At 31.7% G+C, this 22,306-nt stretch overlaps 1 protein-coding gene across 1 annotated transcript in view; it reads left to right on the top strand.

Annotated features, from left to right (window-relative positions):
- The window catches only part of LOC126882893 (activated Cdc42 kinase Ack), an 88,374-nt gene that overhangs the window by 51,004 nt on the left and 15,064 nt on the right, over nt 1-22,306 (top strand). The window contains exons 11-14 of the mRNA XM_050647958.1: nt 5,200-5,487; nt 10,400-10,690; nt 12,974-13,377; nt 20,015-20,187. Coding sequence (XP_050503915.1) covers nt 5,200-5,487; nt 10,400-10,690; nt 12,974-13,377; nt 20,015-20,187 — 1,156 coding nt within the window. The remainder of the gene's footprint in view (nt 1-5,199; nt 5,488-10,399; nt 10,691-12,973; nt 13,378-20,014; nt 20,188-22,306) is intronic.

The raw sequence follows: 22,306 nt of genomic DNA, 5'->3' as shown, positions 1-22,306 counted from the left end.
GATGTAAACAGTTGAACTTTATTTGGTTTTGACTCTTAAAGAGAATATAAATGTTGTTCTCTACTCTCAGTAACAACCACTAGTTAATACACATTTTAATAATTTCGCATATACAGGGTGTCCCCGAAAATACTGCGTTCCTTTAAGGTATGGATATAATACACAATTTAGAACAAAAAAGTCCTATAACGTTTTTTTCTAAAGTTAACCGTTTCCAAGAAAAAAATTACATTGTTCTCCATATAAGTGAATTTTTATTTTCATAAATTTGAATGACATGGCAACGCAGCCTAGAACAACTTGCTGTGACTGTGGAAATTTAACCTAACCCTAATTTAACCCTTGTTTATTTACTTGAGGTGTGATTTTTGGAGTTGTTGACATCGTAGGTACCTACCTGCAAAATAATGGATATGGGTTTGGTTGATATTTACATTATTTTATTTACCAGATGCAACTGACCTCCTACAAACCAACTTTTTTAATCTTTAGATTTTTGAGTTGCGCGTTATTGCCAGACTTCAATTTGCATATCAAAATGTATTTTCGTTTTTTTGGTCAAACGAATCAATTTAGAAAAAAATGTTATGAGACTTTTTGTTCTATATTGTGTATTATATCCGTACCTTTAAGGAACGCACTATTTTCGGGGACACCCTGTATACTAGGGTGGTGCGAAAAAAATCAGGTTGATAATCCCGTATCGCAATAGTGCGGAAAAGTTGCGATTGGTAATTACAAGAAAAACAAAAATAAAAATTATTAAAATCCGACTTTATCTTCCGATCCCGCAACAGGCCTGAAGATTATGAAAAATGTGAAATTTTACTTTTTTTTCGGAAATTTTTATTTATCCTCCATGTGCGTTTTATTTATCGCTATAGTAAAATTTATGTACCGGGTGTCCCAATAAGAATGGCTCTCGGCCATATCTCAGGAACCGTTTATAGTAGAGCTTTGAAATAAAAAATTTTATAACAAAAGTTGCCTCAGGAAAAGCCTGGAAATTATTTTCATAATTGTGGGTCCACCGCTAGAGGGCGTAACTGAATATCAAAAATAAAAAAATCTAAATTTTACAAAATTTTCCTAATGAAGGGGCACTGGAAATCCGATTATTGTATTCTTCATAAAATTCTGCGCATATTTGATTTAACAAGTTTAACTCTACCTTTGCAATTAAGAGGTGGGGGTGAGTGGGAACCTTGTTATGAAAAAATGGCTGTAAGTCCGGTTCTGCTAAATCAAATTTTGAAAACTGGGTCTTGTTGAAGACAGATCTTTTTCCTCAATGTAAGCGTGATAATTTTGAACCATCCTAATAAGTAATAAGCCAGCTGGGAGGCGTTATTTAATTTTTTTCAGAAATCTAGTTTTCTTTGGAAAATATTAAATACAAGTATGCATTTTTAATCATACTTTATAAAATTAGATTAAATTAGCAATAGAATAGCGAAAACCGCATGTCGATACCTTTTTTCAATCTCAAGATATCTCGAGAAACGTGTAAATTTTATACATAACTGTTACTATCACCGGTAAACTAAGTTAATGAAAAGTAGTGTGCTGTGGAAAAAAACAAAATAACATTTTCCATATGTCAACGTATAAAAATATAATTAAGTAAAACAACAATTTAAAATTAAATATAACACAGAACAAAAAGAACTACTTAGTGACGACCTAAATATTCAAATTGTTGCCCATCATACACTACTCTAGAATACATTATCCAGAGAATACTAAACGCCATTCAAAGCATATCGAGAGCAGAAATTGAGACTGCTGTTCAATCTACTCTTGAAAGAGTAAATGTTGGGCAAAAATTTGAACGTTTATGTCATCACTAAATATTTGTTTTTATTTCTTTGTAATAGGGCTTTTCAACGCTTCTCATTTGTTTCGAGCCTCTGTCATATGCCGTATAATCCGTGTATAATATTAATATACGAGATATAAACGAGGCTCGAAACAAATGAGAAGCGTTGAAAAGACCTAATATACGTTGACAGCTGGAAAATGTTTCTTTGTTGTTTCCATAGCACACTACTTTTCCTGACCTTCGTTTACCGGTGACAGTAACAGTTATGTTTTTAAATTTACACGTTTTGTAAGATATCTCGAGATAGAAAAAAGGTATTAACATGCGGTTTTCGCTATTCTGTTGCTAATTTTGTCTAATTTTGTAAAATGGTATTAAAAATGCATGTTTGTATTTAATATTTTCCAAGGAAAACTAGATTTCTGAAAAAAATTAAATAACGCCTTCTAGCTGGCATATTACTCAGTAAGTTGGTTCGAAATCATAAGTTTTACATTGACGAAAAATATCTGTCTTCAACAAGACCAAGTTTGCAAAATTTGATTAAGCAGAACCGGACTCACAGCCAGTTTTTCATAACAAGGTTCCCACTCACCCCCACCTCTTATTTCCAAAGGTAGACCTAAACTTGTCAAATCAAATATGCGTAGAATTTTATGAAGAATACGACGATCGGATTTCCAGTGCCCCTTCATTAGGAAAATTTTGTAAAATTTAGATTTTTTAATTTTTGATATTCAATTACGCCCTCTGGCGGTGGTCCCACAATTATGAAAATAATTTCCAGGCTTTTTCTGAGGCAACTTTTGTTATAAAATTTTTTATTTCAAAGCTCTACTATAAACGGTTCCTGAGATATGGCCGAGAGCCATTCTTATTGGGACACCCGGTACAGTTTGCATGGTTGAATAATAAAAACAATAGTTTTACGCATCACGAATATCTTCCAATCCCGCAAGGTCAATCAAAATCTATAAAAATTTGAAATTTTCGATGATTTTGATAAATTAAAAAACATTTAGTTATCTCATTTTTCTCCTTCGTTGTGAAGTTTTTCGCTTGTTTATATATTGTATGACAATACTTAAATAACCCAGAACTCACAACTAGGAGGTGGTTGCACTTCTAGCTCCACACACACCCTTCTCTCCAACCAACCAATGAGTGTGATTTTTATATTATTTACATAGTAAATTTCTTTTTCATGTTTGTATCTAGCTTTTAAACGTCAACTTAGTATTGTGATTTGGTGGTAAAATCTGGCAGCATGGACCTTGATTTAAGTGTTGCCCTTATGAATCCATCTCTTGATTGGGGCCCACATACATTAGAGTTGGCCGGCCCTGCATTAGACGATGCTTCCGTGACCAACTTTAGGCACCGCTCATCAGCTTGCGTATGTCAGGGATAGTTTTGTACATTCCAGTCTGATATGTCACCCGATGTAATGCAAGAACTTATATCTTCATTTTACACTTCGAAGAAGTGGTGCAGAACATAGTTTTGCAACAGTCTGCAATAGTTTTGCAACATTATATTCCAGTATATTATTTCAGTTTTCAAAATTTTAAGTAGTAGGGAGAAAGGAAACACATTAGAGAGCTAGGGTTAAGGAGAGTGTTAAAAGCCGGATAGACGAAAGCCAAGGGCAAACGTATTAGAAATTTCATCCCTCCTACTTTAAATTTTGAAGCACAGGACTACACTGAAATATTAGATTGGAATGTTGCAAAACTATCTTCTCCGCCAATTCTTTGAAGCATTTCAAATGAAGATATAAGCTCCTACATTATATCAGGGAACATGCCAGACTGGAATGTACAAAACCATCCCTGTCATACGCAAGCTGTCTAGCGGTATGTAGAATTGGTCACGGAAGTATCGTCTAATGTATGTGGGACCCAATCAATAGATGGATTCATCAAGGCAACACTTAAATCAAGGTCCATGCTGCCAGATTTTACCACCAAATCAGAATTAAAAGTTGACGTTTAAAAGCTGGACACAAATAAATAAAAAAGAAATGTACTATGTAAATAATGTAAAAAACACACACTCATTGGTTGTATGGAGAGAAGGGTGTGGGTGGAGTAAAAAGTGCAACCACCTTCTCGTTGTGAGTTCTGGGTCGTTTAAATATTATTATACAATATCTAAACAAGCGAAGAGCTTCACAATGTAATAGAAAAATGAGATAACTGAATGTTTTTTAATTTATCAAAATCATCAACAATTTCAAATTTTTATAGATTTTGATTGACCTTGCGGGATCGGAAGATATTCGTTAAATGCGTAAAACTATTGTTTTTATTACTCAACCATGCAAACTGTAAATAAATTTTACTATAGGCTGTGAGCTCGTACGTAGAGGGGATATTTACAAATTCGCGAGCGCCAGTGGTGACAAGTCTGTAAACGATTACCGGAAATTTGACATAAATGTCAAAGTTATTAATTTAAAATTAAAATTAAAAACATGAATTGTAAAAAATATTAGTTGGTTAAAGCTGTGGTATATATTTTTACCTTAAATATACTTACGTTTTAAATACTGAATTTAAGTTTTTTTAATGTTCCGTAAGATGTAATTATAAATTAATCTTAGCGCCATCTACACGATAATTGTGAAAGTATCCGAAGTAAGAAATTCATATTTTATCAATAGAACGTCAAAATGATTAGCAAAATCTTAAAAAAATCGATTAGAATTTAATTACATTTTTGCGTTGTAAATGTTAAGCGATAACAATTAAATAATAAATTTAAAAATTACCGGTGAAAGTTGAATTAGTAACCGCTAGGAGCGACACCAACGAAGCTCAGAGCGTATAGCGATAAATAAAATGTACACGGAGAATAAATAAAAATTTCCGAAAAAAAGGTAAAATTTCATTTTTTCATAATCTTTAGGCCCGTTGCGGGATCGGAAGAGAAAGTCCGATTTGAATAATTCTAGAGTGCTATGTATCAAGAGTATAAGTCAAAAATGAAAATTTTTTATTAGGACTTTTCAAAGTCTTTTTTATCATTGATGAAATAACTATTACAACTAAATATGAAAATGGTGACGAAATATGATTAATAAATTAGTAAATAAATATTTTACTTTCTACTTTGGTAATAGCTTATTAATTATATAATTCAAAATATAGAAGAATCCCGAAAAATCTTTTTTATGACTTATACTCTTAGTACACAGCACGTTAGAATTTTTGTTTTGATTTTCTTGTAATTACCAATCGCAACTTTTCCGCAGCGATACTGGATTAACAACTTGACTTTTTTCGCACCACCCTACTGTATACACGCCTTAATTTTACAAATTATAATTTTATTTTTACCATTTACTCTTAATAATCCTAAAATTCCATTTTTAGACATTACAGAGAAAGACATGAATACATTTACTTCGAAACAGACTTCTACAGCTCAAAAAAATTTGACCTCATCCTTTAATAAGACTGATAATAATCTAGAAAATGATCTGTTGCTCTTAAAGTTAGAATCTCCAGAGAAGAAAGAAGACCAAAAGAAGTTTTTAGCCGAGTTAGAGAAGTGTTTGCTGGGGAAAGACAGTGAGATACCAGTTTTGGATCCACCACAACCAGTTAGGAAAGAGAAAAAGAGTAATGAGGTGGCAGGGGCGTTTCCAAAAGTACAAAACAGTAAGTTTAATACAATAAAATAAATAACAATAAAATAATAAAAGATCTTCGTCTAGCCATTTACGTCCACATCTGAACATAAGCCTCTTCAAGTCTTCCTTTCCATTGTTTTTTGTTGTACGCTACTTGTAGCCAATTTTTCCCGGCAGTCCGTTTCAGATGATCTGTCCATCTCATAGGAGGTCTGCGTCTGGGTCTTTTGTGCTGGTATGGTCTCCAGGTTAGAATTGTTCTGTGACATTTGTTTAGATCGCTCCTAGCTACATGTCCAGCGTATTCTCATTTCAATTTTAATGATTTTTGTACCACATCGGTGACTTTCGGCGCACGAAGTCACTACCCCACCACCACGAATTTAAAAAATTCTCTAGGCTCTTCTAGTTAACTGATGAAACTCTTTATATGTAAAAAAAATTGGACTATTTAAAGTGCTTATTTTGGGCTCAGCGTCATTTTCAAATTTGCAATTTTTTTGCGGACCCTGGATTGCAAAATTAGACTAAAGTCACTGAAACGGGGTCGAGATTTTAATCCGCTTAAATCCCGAAAAGGTTGCATGCGCCGAACTGTGAACAGGTATTTATAAATGCTCGATATTCGAAGGCGCTGTTGCCAATATACGGAATGAAAATAAATTTGGTTCTTTTTAGTATTAATTGAAAATTTATTCTTGTAAATTTATTTTAAATATCGTATAATAATTACAAGACATGTTAATAGACGATTAGAAGTCATACCCAAAACCAAATTACAATATAAATATAAATTCGTAGTTGAGGAATATGGCCGAATATACTCAATTTAGACCAGGATGGATCTGTTTTGAAGTGGATGTGAGAGGTGGCATTCGGATTTTTGCAGATAAAGTTAGGTGACAACTTTGTTAATTGTAATTGACTTATGCTCCTCCTCAAATATGCCCGGAACATTAATACAAAAATTAAAATATTTCAAAATTTCGATAAACATCGAATTTTTTCTACTTTCTTTGCTTATAACTTTAAAACGATTCATCTTGGAACAAAGTCGTAGAAAAATAAAATAAAGATAATTATATTTTGTATGACATACGACTGATTAAAAATGTCTTAAATTATTACCCTTTCTGCAATATAGCAATAAATACAAAATAAGGGGGCAAAATAAGCCTGTTTTTGTTCAATGTTTTTCAACCACTTTGGTTGCACTTAGAACCTTTGTAATTCGCTTAATAAAATTTTATAACATACTTAAACCGTCCACCAAATTTCATTAAAATCGACCCAATAGATTTTGCATAATAATTTTGCAATCTAAATTTTTTTAAAAAAGTTCAAATTTTTTAAAAACTTTCTGAACAAAAAGTAGACCATTTAAAAGTTTTCAATTTTTTTACATATAAACAGGCAGTTTACGTATCTAATACACCTTGCAGCCTTAAAATCGGATTATTTAAGCAGCCTCAGCAATGTTTTAAAGTTATAAACAATTTTTTGGCTTATAAACAAATTAGTGCTGTTGCCAGGAGGGGGTGCAACGACCTCCTTTATTGAGATGGACTTACCCAAGTTTTTTTATGTATTTTGACCCGTAGAACACGAATTTTTTGGGTAACAGTTGATCCGGATGTCGATAAGATTGTTATAAACAAAGAACTTGAGGAATTACATAACATCGATTTTTTGCAAAATAAAACATTTTTGAAGATATTCTTCTTTCGCGGCGAATCGATTGAGGGTAAAATTGTACATGATCCGCGCGCCTGCGCACACTGACAGTATGTAGTTCTGACAGTATGTAGTTCATTGCTAATCTTTCAAGATAGGTATGTATGTATCTGTAACCGTGCAAATAAGTCATTAAAAGAATATATTAGTGGTTTTAGGAAATGTATTATTTATTATAATTCTTGTGTTTTTGGATTTGTGTTTCCCTGTAGTAAAATAATAAAATATTATGTAAGCATAACATTTTTACACTATATGTCGCCGTGTTGTGTAATTATATCCGAAACTTACATGTCTATTTCTAGGGCCTCGCTGGAGTAGTGGGAAATGCGTTAGCACTGAGATTGGAAGGTTGCCGGTTCAATTCCTGGGCGATTCATATTTTTTTCATTTTTGGTTGTTTTAATAAAAATTTTTTGAAAGTGGTAGATAAGAAAGTTAGTTTCATTGTTAAACAAAATACAAATAACCTTTTAAGTATATTTACTTCGTTTAAATTACCTATTATTTAATAGAAGAATATCTTCTTACGTGCGTACAAAGTACACACACATTCTTTTTTTTTATTTCTTGGGTCATTGTAAGCAAAAAATGTTCTTACAAGTTTTTTCGTAGGATGCATAGTTTTCGAGATAAACGCGGTTGAACTTTCAAAAAATCGGAAAATTGCAATTTTTGAACCCGAATAACTTTTGATTAAAAAATAAAATAGCAATTCTTCTGACAGCATTTGAAAGTTTAAGTCAAATTATACCAGTTTTGATTATTTGCATTGCTAAAAATTAATTTTTAATTTTTAAACAAAGCTATTTGTTTATAAGCCAAAATATTGTTTATAATTTTAAAATATTGCTGAGGCCCCTTAAATAATCCGATTTTAATTCTGTAAAGTGTATTGGATAGGTAGAGCGCCTCTTTGTATATAAAAAAATTAGCCAACTTCTAAATAATCTACTTTTGTTCATAAAGTTTTTAAAAAATTTGAACTTTTTAAAAAGAAAATTAGATTGCAAATTTATTATGCAAAATCTATTTAAGTCGATGTTAATGAAATTTGGTAGACGGTGTAAGTAGTCGGAATTACTAAGGTTCTAAGTGCCACCAAAGTAATCAAAAATCATTGAATAACAACAGGCTTATTTTGCCCCCTTATTTTGTATTTATTGCTATATTTCAGAAAGGGTAATACTTTAAAACATTTTTAACCTGTCGTATATCATACAAAATTCAATTATCTTTATTTTATTTCTGTACGACTTTGTTCCAAAACGAATCGTTTTAAAGTTATAAGCAAATAATGTAGAAAAAAATCGATGTTTTTCGAAATTTTTAAATATTTTAATTTTTTTATTAATGTTTACGACGAGGCGCCGACCCTCGCTCCCTGGTATCCCTCGTACTGCTCGTACCATATTATCTATCGATCGCCAGATGCATTATTTTAAATGCGAGCGTTCACCAAAATGAAGAGTAGGATCCTAAGCTCTAGGCTAGGATACGATGCGATGGTCTCCGTAGTGAACAAACCCTTATCCATCAGCCAATTCTGGGCGGAGGTGGCGGCTACCGCTCGCTGAGGTTACGGTTCCGGCGGAACGCCTCCTCACTACAGAGCGCGTCCATCTCGGCAGGTTCCAATTCACTCCATTGCATATCTGCAGTTTGAGTTCTTCCCGGTCACTACACCGAGAGGAACTTACTTCATGCTTCTCCTTGCTCGTCTTAAGGCTATCGGTACAAAATTCGCAAATATTACTAGAATGTGATTCTACTTGAAAATGTCATCTTTAACTTAAAGAGATGGCTTTTGAATGTTCTTGGATAACTGTTATTTGTATAATTGCAAATTATTAATTCAGTTAATAAATGTGATAATTTTTTCACTAACTATGTATTCAGTGATTGTAATAATTTATATGTACAACAAAAACTAATACTCAATCGAGAAAAGAGGTTAAAGTGATTTTTTAATAATATATTGTTACTATGGAACGCTTACAATTTTGAACATATTTAACAACAAAATACTTGGATCACAGAATATATTATCCTGATGTATTCTCTGCTTGGATCTTCCATAAATAATACACAATAAATAACTTTTTATTAAGTTCACGTCTTAAATCAATTATTTATCAAATACATTATCAATATTATTTGTGTGTGTGTTTGAGCATTATTGGCTTCGGAGTCAATGTCCATTCGCCATCTTCCCTTTTTGAATATCAATATTATTTAATCAACAACTCAAAATATTCGCGATGCCATGTCAAATATTTAAAATTGTCACTGTCTGACTGACAATATCCTGACAATATTCTATTCCAGAGGTTCTCAATCTGTGGTACATGTACCACTGGTGGTACATATCATTATTGGCGGTGGTACACAAAACACAGAAAAAATTAAAATAGTAGTACTTAGTAAGTATTGATAATACAATTTAAAAATATAGGTGGTACCAAAAATAATAAAAATAACTGTAGGTGGTACATCACTCAAAAAGGTTGAGAACCGCTGTTCTATTCGACTGAGTGCGTTGTATGACAAAGATAGATTTGGAAAATATTACCACGGACATTGTGTTCATTTTTTTCGAATCCTGAAAAAACCAATAAATATTTTTGAAAAATTTAAATGCAGAATGAAAGACTAAATATTACCGAGGGCTGAAAATCCCTTAGAATAAATAAAAAGTTTATTTTGAATGAGATATTTGAAATTAAAAATCACACTAAATTTTCTCTTAGTTTTTCGCCCCTGAAACTCGCTAATAACGTAATCATTCATTTTGCGTTTAAATTTTTCAAAAATACTTATTAGTTTTCTCAGGATTCGAAAAAAATGAATCCCCATTTGAATACCGTTGCAGCCGAAAATACGTAGCCATCCCCTTAAATACACCCTCGGTGCCATTACTCCTTGGTTTCGCCAGAGAGGTGGTACGTAGGGGGGTTGCGCGAATATGGAAACGCGTTCAATCCTCTGCTGTTGATCTGCCGAACGCCGTGCTGCAGGCATCATATCATTACAACTTGTATAGAAAAATAAGTGGGAACACATTCGGTGAATTGTGTTGTTGTTGACTGCGCATCGTAGGTGGAGCCTAATGTCAGAACGGCCAATTATCATCGTATATTTGACAAACTGTACAATTAAAGTTCTGTGAGTAAGCTAATCTACTATTTTTCTTGTTTTTTTTTTAGAAACATATTCTAATATAGGAGATTTCCACGGAAAAACTTTTGATAATTCTCCGCAGAAAAACGATACGGCATCTGTGATAAACAAGATCTGGTATGAATCGACGAATAACGGAAATATGAAACAAAATAATAAAAATATACAAATGGACAATCAAAACAAGAACGAAAATGTTGCGACCAATGGAGATGCCGATCCATATCGTTCGACGAGAAGATATGATCCGGTGTATTCCTCAACCAACTCCGTTTTCGGAGGAGTGAATTATTATGATTTAACACCAGAGGCATCTGGTAAGTATGGTCCTTTTCATGGGGATTTTTCAGTGCGTCACAAATGATAGAAAAAAAGGTAATTCCGTGATAATACACAATTTATAACATTTATTTTAACATGACATTTTAGTTAAATCTGACAGTTGTCACATTTTATTTGCAATTGGGTATAAAAACAAATCAATTGTGTTTATTGCATTTATAAACTTGTATTTTCTTTTATTTGTATAGTCTTATAAATTGTACAGATTATATTCGTAGATATATTATATAATTCGTAAATAATTTTTTTTCGGTTATAGCGCCATCTATCGACAACTAGAATAAATGTTATAAATGTCTGTAATCACAGACGTGCCTTTTTTCTGTCACATACAATTTAGTGCGTTAGAAAGAAATCGAAAAACTGTGACGCACTGAAAGATGCCTATGAGAAAAACTAATAGCATTTTGTTTCTTTTAATTTTTATTATTTATACACTTGTTTAATTGATACGCATCTTTGGTCCGGTTAGCCTTAAAAATAATAATTGTAATCGCTCAACTGACGTTCTGCAGTGCTAAACTAAAAGTCAAATAATTAGGAATGCTCGTCATAGATTTAATGACATCATAGCCCACGGGCAAATGACATCATAACAAACTTGACGACAAACAAAGTCGACAAATTTTTCCACATATATTAATTTTTTCGCTACCGTCAAGTTTAACAGGAAAGCGCTGTTGCCAAATAAAAAACATAATACAGTCGGGAAAATGAAAGATTACCCATGCGTCATCGATGATATGCATACGAATCAAATCAAAACTTTCTAGTAAAAAAAACTCTAAACTAAGTTAATACTGAAAATAAACGGTTGACTTATTAAAATGCCCAATATATGTGTCGTTTAAACATGTGTTCATATATTATATAAAGTTTGCTATTGAATAAATTTAAAAACAACCTGCTAGTTTTCACAATCATAAACTTTTCAGGATAACACGTTCCACAATTAAAACTTTCCCTGTTAGTGTTCCCATACATCAAAGTTTGTCCGACTAGACACCGTTAAGGTATTAACAAATTTTCAGCTTGCTATTAATCAACTTTATTTTGGTACGCGTGATCCAGGCCATTTGACAGAGTAAAACATGACACTCAAATGCAAGAAATTGGAATTGACAACAAAGATCTAAGAATTATCAGAAACATTTATTACAATCAAACGGCAAAAATCAAAATAGAAGACCAGTTAACTGATAAAATTGCAATAGAACGAGGAGTATGACAGGGCTGTATTTTATCTCCACTATTATTCAATATTTACTCTGAATGGATATTTAAGGAAGCTTTAGACGGTTGTGCGAAGGGAGTATTAATAAATGGTGAATGGTTGAATAGCATTAGATATGCAGATGACACCATAGTTTTCGCCGATAATCTGAATGATTTACAGATATTAACAAATCGTATAACAGAAGTCAGCAACAGATATGGACTAGCTCTTAACATAAAGAAGACCAAATTTATGACAATTAGTAAAAAAACAATATTAAACGCTCAACTTGCAGTCAACCAACAGAATATTGAAAGAGTTGAGCAATATACATATCTGGGTACGAATTTAAATAGCCAATGGGACCACTCGACAGAAATTAAACGGCGAATAACAAAAGCGAAAGCAGCATACGTTAGAATGAGACCCATTTTCAACAGTCGAGACATATCATTAAAAACAAAATACCGTCTGTTGAAAAGCTACATATTCACAGTTCTGCTCTGCGGAATAGAAGCGTGGACACTAACTGTTGCATATATGAATCGGCTCGAAGCTTTCGAAATGTGGTGTTATAGGCGCATCTTACGTATATCCTGGGTTGACCGAATTACTAATGTGGAAGTCCTGCGTAGAATGGGGAAAGAGTGTGAAATTCTCATAACCATCAAAACAAAAAAATTAGAATATCTAGGACATGTAATGAGAAATCAAGAACGTTACGGCGTTCTCCAACTGATTCTCCAAGGGAAGGTAAATGGTAAAAGAGGACCAGGAAGAAGACGCATTTCCTGGCTTCAAAATTTACGAAAGTGGTATAACACCACTACCACTGAACTTTTCTGCGCTGCGGTAAACAAAGTCAAGATAGCCATGATGATCGCCAACATCCGGAACGGATAGGCACTTTAAGAAGAAGACGCAGGCCTACTAGCAGTAGCAATCGCTAATTAAAAGATGAAATAAATAAAGAGAATAGGGAGAGTAAGGATAGAGGATAGTGATTAATATGCTGATTTTAATAGATCCTTTTTCGTTTTAGGTTCAAATCAGAATCTCTACAATCATCTTCCACAAACAATCCACAACAACATCACGTCTTCATCACCCTTAACTACCACAAATACACTATACAAAGCAAACAAGTACAATAACTCAACAGTCGTTCAGCGAGATCCATATTCCTCAACCAATCTGTACAACAACCAATCAGCTGCGTACGGTTATAGTAGTGTTGCCGGTAGTATTAGTGGAAGACCGTATGAAGAAGCAGGGAGGCATTACAGTGAAGTAACTGGTAATAGTTTGTACCACGAAATACCAGATAATGTATATAACGATGTAACTGATGATTCTTTGAAACCTCACAGACCTGCTCCGACAAAACCGGGAAATTTGCAGCCTTTAAGTATGCAACAAATACAGAGGAAGATTCAGCAAGGTCAAGTAGGTATCGATTATTTTATTATCATTCAAACATAATGTTATTTTTTATAATTACTCAATTTTAGTTATATTTAAAGAATTTTCATATAACAAAATAAGTTATCAATAGAAGTAGCACAGAAAACGACAATAAATATCGTTCCCATACAACCAGATTGACAACAGGTGGAATATTTTCTTTGGTTACAACCTCCCGAGATTTTCAAAAATTATAAATCATACAGGATGCCGAGGAAATTAAGATGAGAGAATTTTAAATAATTCACAACCCATCTGCTCAGCGTGGTAAACGTTCCAACAAGAAAGATTCCTTAGTACTCAACAAAAGAGTAAATGAATTAAAATGTATAAACATTTTCAATTTCTTTGCAACACGAAAATGCAGCAGCTGCATAATACTCTGGTTAAATCGGAGAGTGCAGGAAGAGTCTATACCGGTTTCGGAAATTTTTTCCTCCTCATCAGTAGTCCCATATCCTCTTCTCTCCGATTTCCCTAGGTATCGTACTTTGGGCCTTTCCGAATTGCAAAGAACGAAAGGCCCAAAGTATGATACCTGGGGAAATCGGAGAAAAGAGGATATGGGACTACTGATGAGAAGGAAAAAACCTCCGAAACCGGTATAGACTATTCCTGCACTCTCCGATTTAACCAGAGTATTATGCAGCTGCTGCATTTTCGTGTTGCAAAGAAATTGAAAATTGACGGATTCGACCGTTACTTGATGGAAGTTCATTTTATCTAACAATAAAACACTGAAAACGTTTGTTTTCTATACTTCCACAAAATTTATTACAACTATCTGACTACAGCTGTTTCGGCAGAGTGCCTTTCTCAAGTGATACAGCTGTAAATTGAAAATGTTTATACATTTTAATTCATTTACTCTTTTGTTGAGTACTAAGGAATCTTTCTTGTTTGAACTTTTACCACGATGAGCAGATGGGTTATGAATTATTTAAAATTCTCTGATCTTAATTTCCTCGGCATCCTGTATGATTTATCATTTTTGAAAATCTCGGGAGGTTGTAACCAAAGAAAGTATTCCTAGTCTAGGGCGCATCTGTTTTGAGATGGACGTTGAGAGGTGACTCAAATTTTTTTGCAGAAATTGCTTGAAAATGACTCAAATAATAATATTTGAGTTATCCTCACACTCAAAATGGTCCGGAACATTGTTTAAATAATCAAAATGTCAAAATATGCAGGAAAAATTCGATTTTTTTATTGGTTTTTTGATTATAACTTTAAAACTATTCATTTCTGAGAAAAGTTGTACTAACATAAAAGTTGCGTAATTAAATTTCCTACAATATAGAATTGGTTAAAAATTTAAAAAATAGTCACCCTTGTTGCAAAATAGCAATAATTGCGAAAAAAACCATACAAAAACAAGTACTCGCATTTTACGTTTTTCAACCATTTATGCTACACTTACGACCTGTATATTTTACCCAGAAAAACTTTATGATATAGTAAAACAACACTGTAAATTTCATTAAAATTGGTTTAACAGATTTTGCAAAATAAATTGCAATCCAGCTTTCGCAAAAAAAATTCATTTTTTTTAATGTTGCAGGACTGAAAATAAAGCAGAGAGCAAGTCGATTTTTTTTTTGCTTATAGAAGTGTACTGTACCTTTTATTTGCAATTTGCATAATTAAAATGGATTAATTACCACGGCGTCAGGAAATTTTTTAAATAAACATTAATTTTTGGTGCTACGCGCAGGACAGCGGTGTTCGATTCACACAAGTTGATTTCCACCAAAATTTCTTCCAATCCTTATCTAATATATTATTTTCTTACTCTATATTTTGTTGTATTTTAATATTTTAATTCCACAAAAATCAAACTAATTTTATTATTGTTTGTGAAATATTGTTTAAACAATTGCATATTTTTAAAAATAATAAACTTTTATTTTCTAAGTTAAAATATATGAACAAAGAAAGTTTTTGCTAAAAAAGTGTTATTTCAAAGGATAGAGTATGTGTTTTTATTTTGCAATAAACAAATTTATTTATTTATATCGAAATGTAATAAAAATTAAAATGTATCAATCATTATCAAAGGTCATTGGAATGCCCAATCAGAGCAAACTATCCGCTGTCCTGCGCGTAGCACCAATAATTAATGTTTATTTAAAAAAATTCCTGGCGCCGTGGTAGTTAATCGATTTTAATTTTGCAAATTGCAAACGAAAGGTACAGTACACTTCTATACGCAAAAAAAATTTCAAGTTTCTATCTGTTTTATTTTCAGTCCTGTAACATTTTGAAAAAATGAATTTTTTTTGCGAAAGCTGGATTGCAAAATTTATTTTGCAAAATCTATTGAACCGATCTTAATGAAATTTACATTATTGTGTTACTGTATCATAAAGTTTTTCTGGGTGAAGGTCCTAAGTGTAGCATAAATGGTTGAAAAACGTAAAATGCGAATACTTGTTTTTGTATGGTTTTTTCGCAATTATTGCTATTTTGCAACAAGGGTGACTATTTTTTAAATTTGTAACCAATTTTGTATTGTAGGAAATTTAATTACGCAACTTTTATGTCAGTGCAACTTTTCTCGGAAATGAATACTTTTAAAGTTATAATCAAAAAACGAAGAAAAAAATCGAATTTTTCTCATCATTTTTTGAGATTTTGATTATTTAAACAATGTTCCTGACCTTTTTGAGAGGGAGGATAACTCAAATATTATTATTTGATTTATTTTCAAGCAATTTCTGCAAAAAAATTTGAGTCACCTTTCAACGTCCAAATGTACTAATATTTTTACAGATGCGCCCTGGTCTATCCACCTGTTGTCAATCTAGTGGTATGGGAACGATATTTATTGTCGTTTTCTGTGCTACTTCGATTGATAACTTATTTTGTTTTTCGGTAGATGGCTCTAGTTCATCCGCGGCATTTCGTTCTTTGCAATTCGGAAAGGCCCAAAGTATGATACATGGGAAATCGGAGAGAAAAGGATATGGGACTACTGATGTTAACCAGAGTATTAGACAGCTGCTGCATTTTCGTGTTGCATAGAAATTGAAAATGTTTATACATTTTAATTTTCATATAATTTTATAAAATCGTTTTTATAAAATTTCTATTACGCTTGTCACCATATGGTTCCGTGTATGTAGGCTCACTCATTACTATAGTGAGCGATATGAGGTGACTTGGTGACTAGTTTTACACCTTTTGATGATGGATACGTTAAAAAACCGCGAGATTTTTTTTGTAATCGGTGAATTTAAAAAGTTTTGTGAGTCCCCAACTAATTCTTGAACACAGTATTTGCATTTAATGTGTTTTGTTAATGAATGTACCACAAAATAATCAATATAAATTACAATTTGTTTGGAATAATTGTTTAATATACGATTATTAGTGATATAGTCATGTTAACGCCAAATAAGTTCCATATGGTGCTATTTAGGTTCCATGAGACATAGATTTGGGTTTTCTATTGGTGTTTTAAATTTGTTGGACCCATTCAAAATTGGAATATCGTCCAATGGGATATAATTTCCTAGACCACCACCCAATCTCCTTTGGATCTTATTGAAGAAAAAATAACTCTAAATGATCTTGACTTATCTTATGTATAATATAAGATTATATAATCATAGGATGATATACCGATATATTATAACGGTCAATTAATTATTTGCTTTTTGAAATGATTGATTGGGCCTAAAAATTTAGTTTTTCTTTTAGAATTTACCATTAGTTCGCGATTGAAAAACATTAATTTTGAAATACAGGGTGTTCCCGAAAATAGTGCGTTCCTTTAAGGTATGGATACAATACACAATTTAGAACAAACAAGTTGAAAATGCGAGCATTATCATAACGAAAACTTTGTTTATATACGTATTTAAATTCATAATATAGAAAATTGCTATTACGAAAAGCTGTTTAGAATTAAAAATTATGTTTTAATCTGCAAGTATATCATTCTAATTTAAATATTGTGAACTATAAAGATACTTTACTCGAAATTCGTATTTTTTACATACCTCGTATAAAATTAATAAAATTTGATTCATGATGGTTGCATCATAAATCTTAGACCAAGAAGAGATTTTTATGAAGAATAACTTTTCTTCGTCAAATAAAAAATACAAGAGTTTAAATGAAAATGATGTTGGTATCCATAATTTGAGAAAATTCGTCAAATATTTTTTTTCCATTAGAAGGATGTAATTTCATATATCAGAACATACTTTTTTATTCCAAACCATATTTTAAATAACAATTTTCCAATATTGTAAAATAAATAATACATACATGATAAAGATACTTTTTACTGATGAACTTGACTTGGATCAACAGACCGAACGAGTCTCGTAAATTCCACGGGTCTGCGCCACGCTTCACGCAACCGTATTTGCGTACTTGTGTTTTGAGTTGTGTGGTCGTACCAAATTTAAATATAATCGTTTCTACAAGGTTTCTACTGATTCATTATTAATATAGTATATGTATTATTGCTTTCAACATACATATACTCAAATTGTATTTTTATATATTTATTACACATATTATTTTATATAATAATTAAATTCACTATAAAATGTCATTTATATTTTATTAATAGCTAAATAATTTAAAATTTAGTTTGACATTCACGACACGAAGTGTCAAACTCAAATGTAAATAACCTAATATTATGCTTTGCTTAACAAATCGAGATTAAATAATAATTCAAAATAACCAAATATTGTTAAAATTATTCAAATTCATTAATTAGAAAACGTCACATAATATAGGTACCTTGTTGTGCATTACGTTCAATGGTTTTTAATTTCAAAAATAATTTATATACGTACAATATATTTATATAACCTGAATTTACAATTAAATTAAAGATATAAACGGTTTACTTACACAAGATTCGATATTTGATGTATTATAAGATATAAGATGTAAGAAGGTAGACTGATTTTTTTATAGTCACACAAAAATACGACAGCACTTGTTCAATTCTGGAAGAGAAATGTCAAACATTTGTAAAACTACTAGATAATTATTACTAGTCTACTCGTAACTTATTGAGTTTGATGTTTAGCTTTTTGAAAAGTAGCCTACTTCCTAATCAACCATTTGAACTGACGTTTAGTGCGTCTGTAGGAGATAACCGGATTGTGACGTCACATTTTTGACTTTGAGGTCGATTATCTCGAAAACGGTTAGAGATATCGAAATGCCGTTTTCAGATTTGGATTCAGAAGGCAAAACTACATAAGAATCCATCGATATACCTGCTTTAAGTATTGCAGGAGCGGCGACGCAATAACACACAGACTTTTGCAAATTTATAAACGAAAAGTTTTCGTTGAAAAGTCCTATAACATTTTTTTCTAAAGTTAACCGTTTCCAAGAAAAAAATTACATTGTTCTCCATGTAAATGAATTTTTATTTTCATAAATTTGAATGACATGGCAACGTAGCGTAGAATAACTTGCTGTGACTGTGGAAATTTAACCTAATAACCCCTTGTTTATTTACTTTGAGGTGTGATTTTTGGGGTTGTTGACATCGTAGATACCTACCTGCAAAATAATGGATATGGGTTTGGTTGATGTTTACATTATTTTACCTACCAGATGCAACTGACCTACAAACCTACTTTTTTAATCTTTAGATTTTTGAGTTGCGCGTTGTTGCCAGACTTCAATTTGCATATCAAAATGAATTTTCGTTTTTTGGTCAAACCTTTAAGGAACGCACTATTTTCAGGGACACCCTGTATAATTTATACTGTCTTCAATAAAATCTTTATCTTAACGTATTTATCATAAAGTGACTTTTTATATCTAGATGGTATTAGGGATCTGCTATTCAAAGTATCAAAACAATTATTTACAATATTTATAAATTTAATAGTGGCCTGACACCTAAGAAACTGTTTTACTGCAACTGTTCTTGACAGTAGGACTATGAATCCGCAACAGAAGCACTTAATAATTAAAGAGCAAGTCTAACCTTCATTTTTATGCCTCTTACCTTCATCCCTTTGTTCATTGAGTGTCCAAAATACCAAAGAGGACGTCCAACGAACACTATACTAGCTCTATTAGGAGAAAGCTGTCCAGTAAGACTTATTAAATTGAAATGAATTTCGACTCGATTCAAGTTCTCTGTTTAACCCAGGTATGACAATACCAAAAGGCACCGTTAGGAAAATATTCCAATTTACAATTCAGAGAACCTGTATGAAACAAGTCTTTGTACTCTAATATAACTCTAATACTGTATATACTACTAATACTCTAATACTCTAACTCTTTACTCTAATATGGCATTAGTAAAATAAGAAAATCTACGGTTTCATAAATTCACCGTTACTCAAATGCACCGTTACATAAATTTTTTTATAAGTCCGACCCTGTACGTTATTTTTGTGTCCAAATTTCTAATGGACATGTTAGGCTATTAGCTCTGCAAAAAGAAATTGAATCGCCCAAAAAACAAAAAAGTTATTTTTAACTAAAAAATGTACTCCTTTATTTCGGCCCACAGTGTATAGCGAGATTAAATAGTGATGTTGATTTAATTTACCATTTTTTGTTTTGTGTAGTAACAACAAAGTGCAATGCTAGCAATCTGACATTTTTATGTTTGTTTTAGTTGACTGCGGACGCAGAAAGGTTGATGACTCCTGAATATAGAAGCAATAAAATTAGCCAAGTAAGGGATTGTATACCCGATGTAGATATTGATGAATGTCTAACCGTACTGCAGGCCAGCGGTTGGGATGTTGCCTTTGCTATTAAAACTTTAAAAATTAACAAATTAGTTAGGTAAGAACAGTTTCTAGTACAGTTTAAATCGGTGTTCTATCAAAATCTGCTTTTTAATGTCCTAAACATTATCATTTACTTTAACTTGTACATAACCTATAAAAAAAACCTTGATTGATCTATTTTGAAGTCTATAAATGGGAAAAATCCCTAAAATCCCTAAAAAAAGTTATACGATTTTCAAAAAAAAAAATGCATTTTTTGGTGATGTACAGGGTTATTCACTATATTTTGACCCCCTGTAAACTGCTTTATTTACAGAATTAGAAAAAATGTAGAATACAAAAGTTATTCGATTTTTAAAATATGATTTTTTGACATTATATAACTAGTGACGTCATCCATCTGGGCGTGATAACGTAATAGACTATTTTTTAAATGAGAATAGGGGCCGTGTGCTGGCTCATTCGAAAGGTAATTGAATTCTCTATTCAGTAATATAAACTTTAAGATAATTATTTATACAGGGTGTCCAAAAAAATTTTTGAATTAAATTAATTGACACAAAAAGAAGAATGTATTCGATTTATTTAATTTAAAATACATTTCACTGCTGTTAGAAAACAGAAATAAAAGTTTATTGCACAAATAAACATTGATTTTTACTTCAATATAATGTTCAAACTGCCAAGAGGAAGATGGGTGGCAGTTTGAACATTGAATTTAAGAGGATCGGTACGTATTTTCGGCTGCAATGCTATTCAAATGGGGATTCATTTTTTTCGAATCCTGAGAAAACTAATAAGTATTTTTGAAAAATTTAAACGCATAATGAAAGATTACGTTATTAGCGAGGGACCGAAAGTCCCCGAGAAATTATATAATGTTTAGTTTAATAAGTTACCGGGGTAAAAAACTAACAGAAAATTTAGTGTGATTTTTAATTTCAAATATCTCATTCAAAATAAACTTTTTATTTATTCTAAGGGACTTTCGGCCCTCGGTAATAATTTAGTCTTTCATTCTGCGTTTAGATTTTTCAAAAATATTTATTGGTTTTTTCAGGATTCGAAATATTTTCCAAATCTATCTTTGTCTTACAACGCACTCAGCCGAATATAATATTGTCAGCATATATTGTCAGTCAGACACTGACAATCAGTGACAATTTGAAATATTTGACATTGCATCGGGAATATTTTGTATTATTGATTAATTATTATTGACATATAGTGTATTTGACAAATAATTGATTTAAGACGTGAACTTAATAAAAAGTTATTTATTGTGTATTATTTGTGGAAGATCCAAGCAGAGAATACATCAGGATAATATATTCTGTGATCCAAGTATTTTGTTGTTAAAGATGTTTAAAATTGTAAGCGTTCCATAACAATATATTATTAAAAAATCACTTTAACACTTTTCCTCTTTTCTCGATTGAGTATTAGTTTTTGTTGTTCAAATAAATTATTACAATCACTGAATACATAGTTAGTGAAAAAATTATCAGTAGTAATTGCACAAGAGCTCTGAAATTATTGAATTTTTCCTGAGGACACTTTGACAGTTTTAATTTCACGAGCCGAAGGCGAGTGAAATTATGTCAAAGTGTCACGAGAGCAAAAATTCTATATTAATTTCAGAGGTCGAGTGCAATTTGTTGCGATTATTTCATGAATAAAACTGTTCAAAACCAAAATTTTATTGTAGTTTATTTATGTAAGTACCATTAAACACACAGTTTTTATAAATATTTGACGATTGAAAGTCATCACTTTTATAATTTTTAAAACATTAATTGTCATTAATGTCACTGAATGTATTTTTTCGTAGCAACGAAGGGCATCTGACGTAATATACTTAACGACGGGAGATTATCAAAAATTATCGATTTAATTCAGATTTCTGTAGCTTTCTATTGGTCAGAATCTCCTATGAATGAAATAATCACATTTATTAACTGAATTAATAATTTGCAATTATAAAAATAACAGTTATCCAAGAACATTCAAAAGCCATCTCTTTAAATTAATGATGACATTTTCAAGTAGAATGACATTCTAGTAATGTTTACATATCCATACCAGTGTGAATTTTACTACACGTAATTTGCCGTGTAAAGACAGATAAAGTAGGGATACACGTAAAATATTTGCGAATTATGTACCCATAGCCT

Source organism: Diabrotica virgifera, chromosome 4, assembly GCF_917563875.1.
Source record: "Diabrotica virgifera virgifera chromosome 4, PGI_DIABVI_V3a".
Taxonomy (NCBI): domain Eukaryota; kingdom Metazoa; phylum Arthropoda; class Insecta; order Coleoptera; family Chrysomelidae; genus Diabrotica; species Diabrotica virgifera.
The sequence above is the reverse complement of the archived record's forward strand: the minus strand, read 5'-3'. Positions and strand labels throughout refer to the sequence as shown.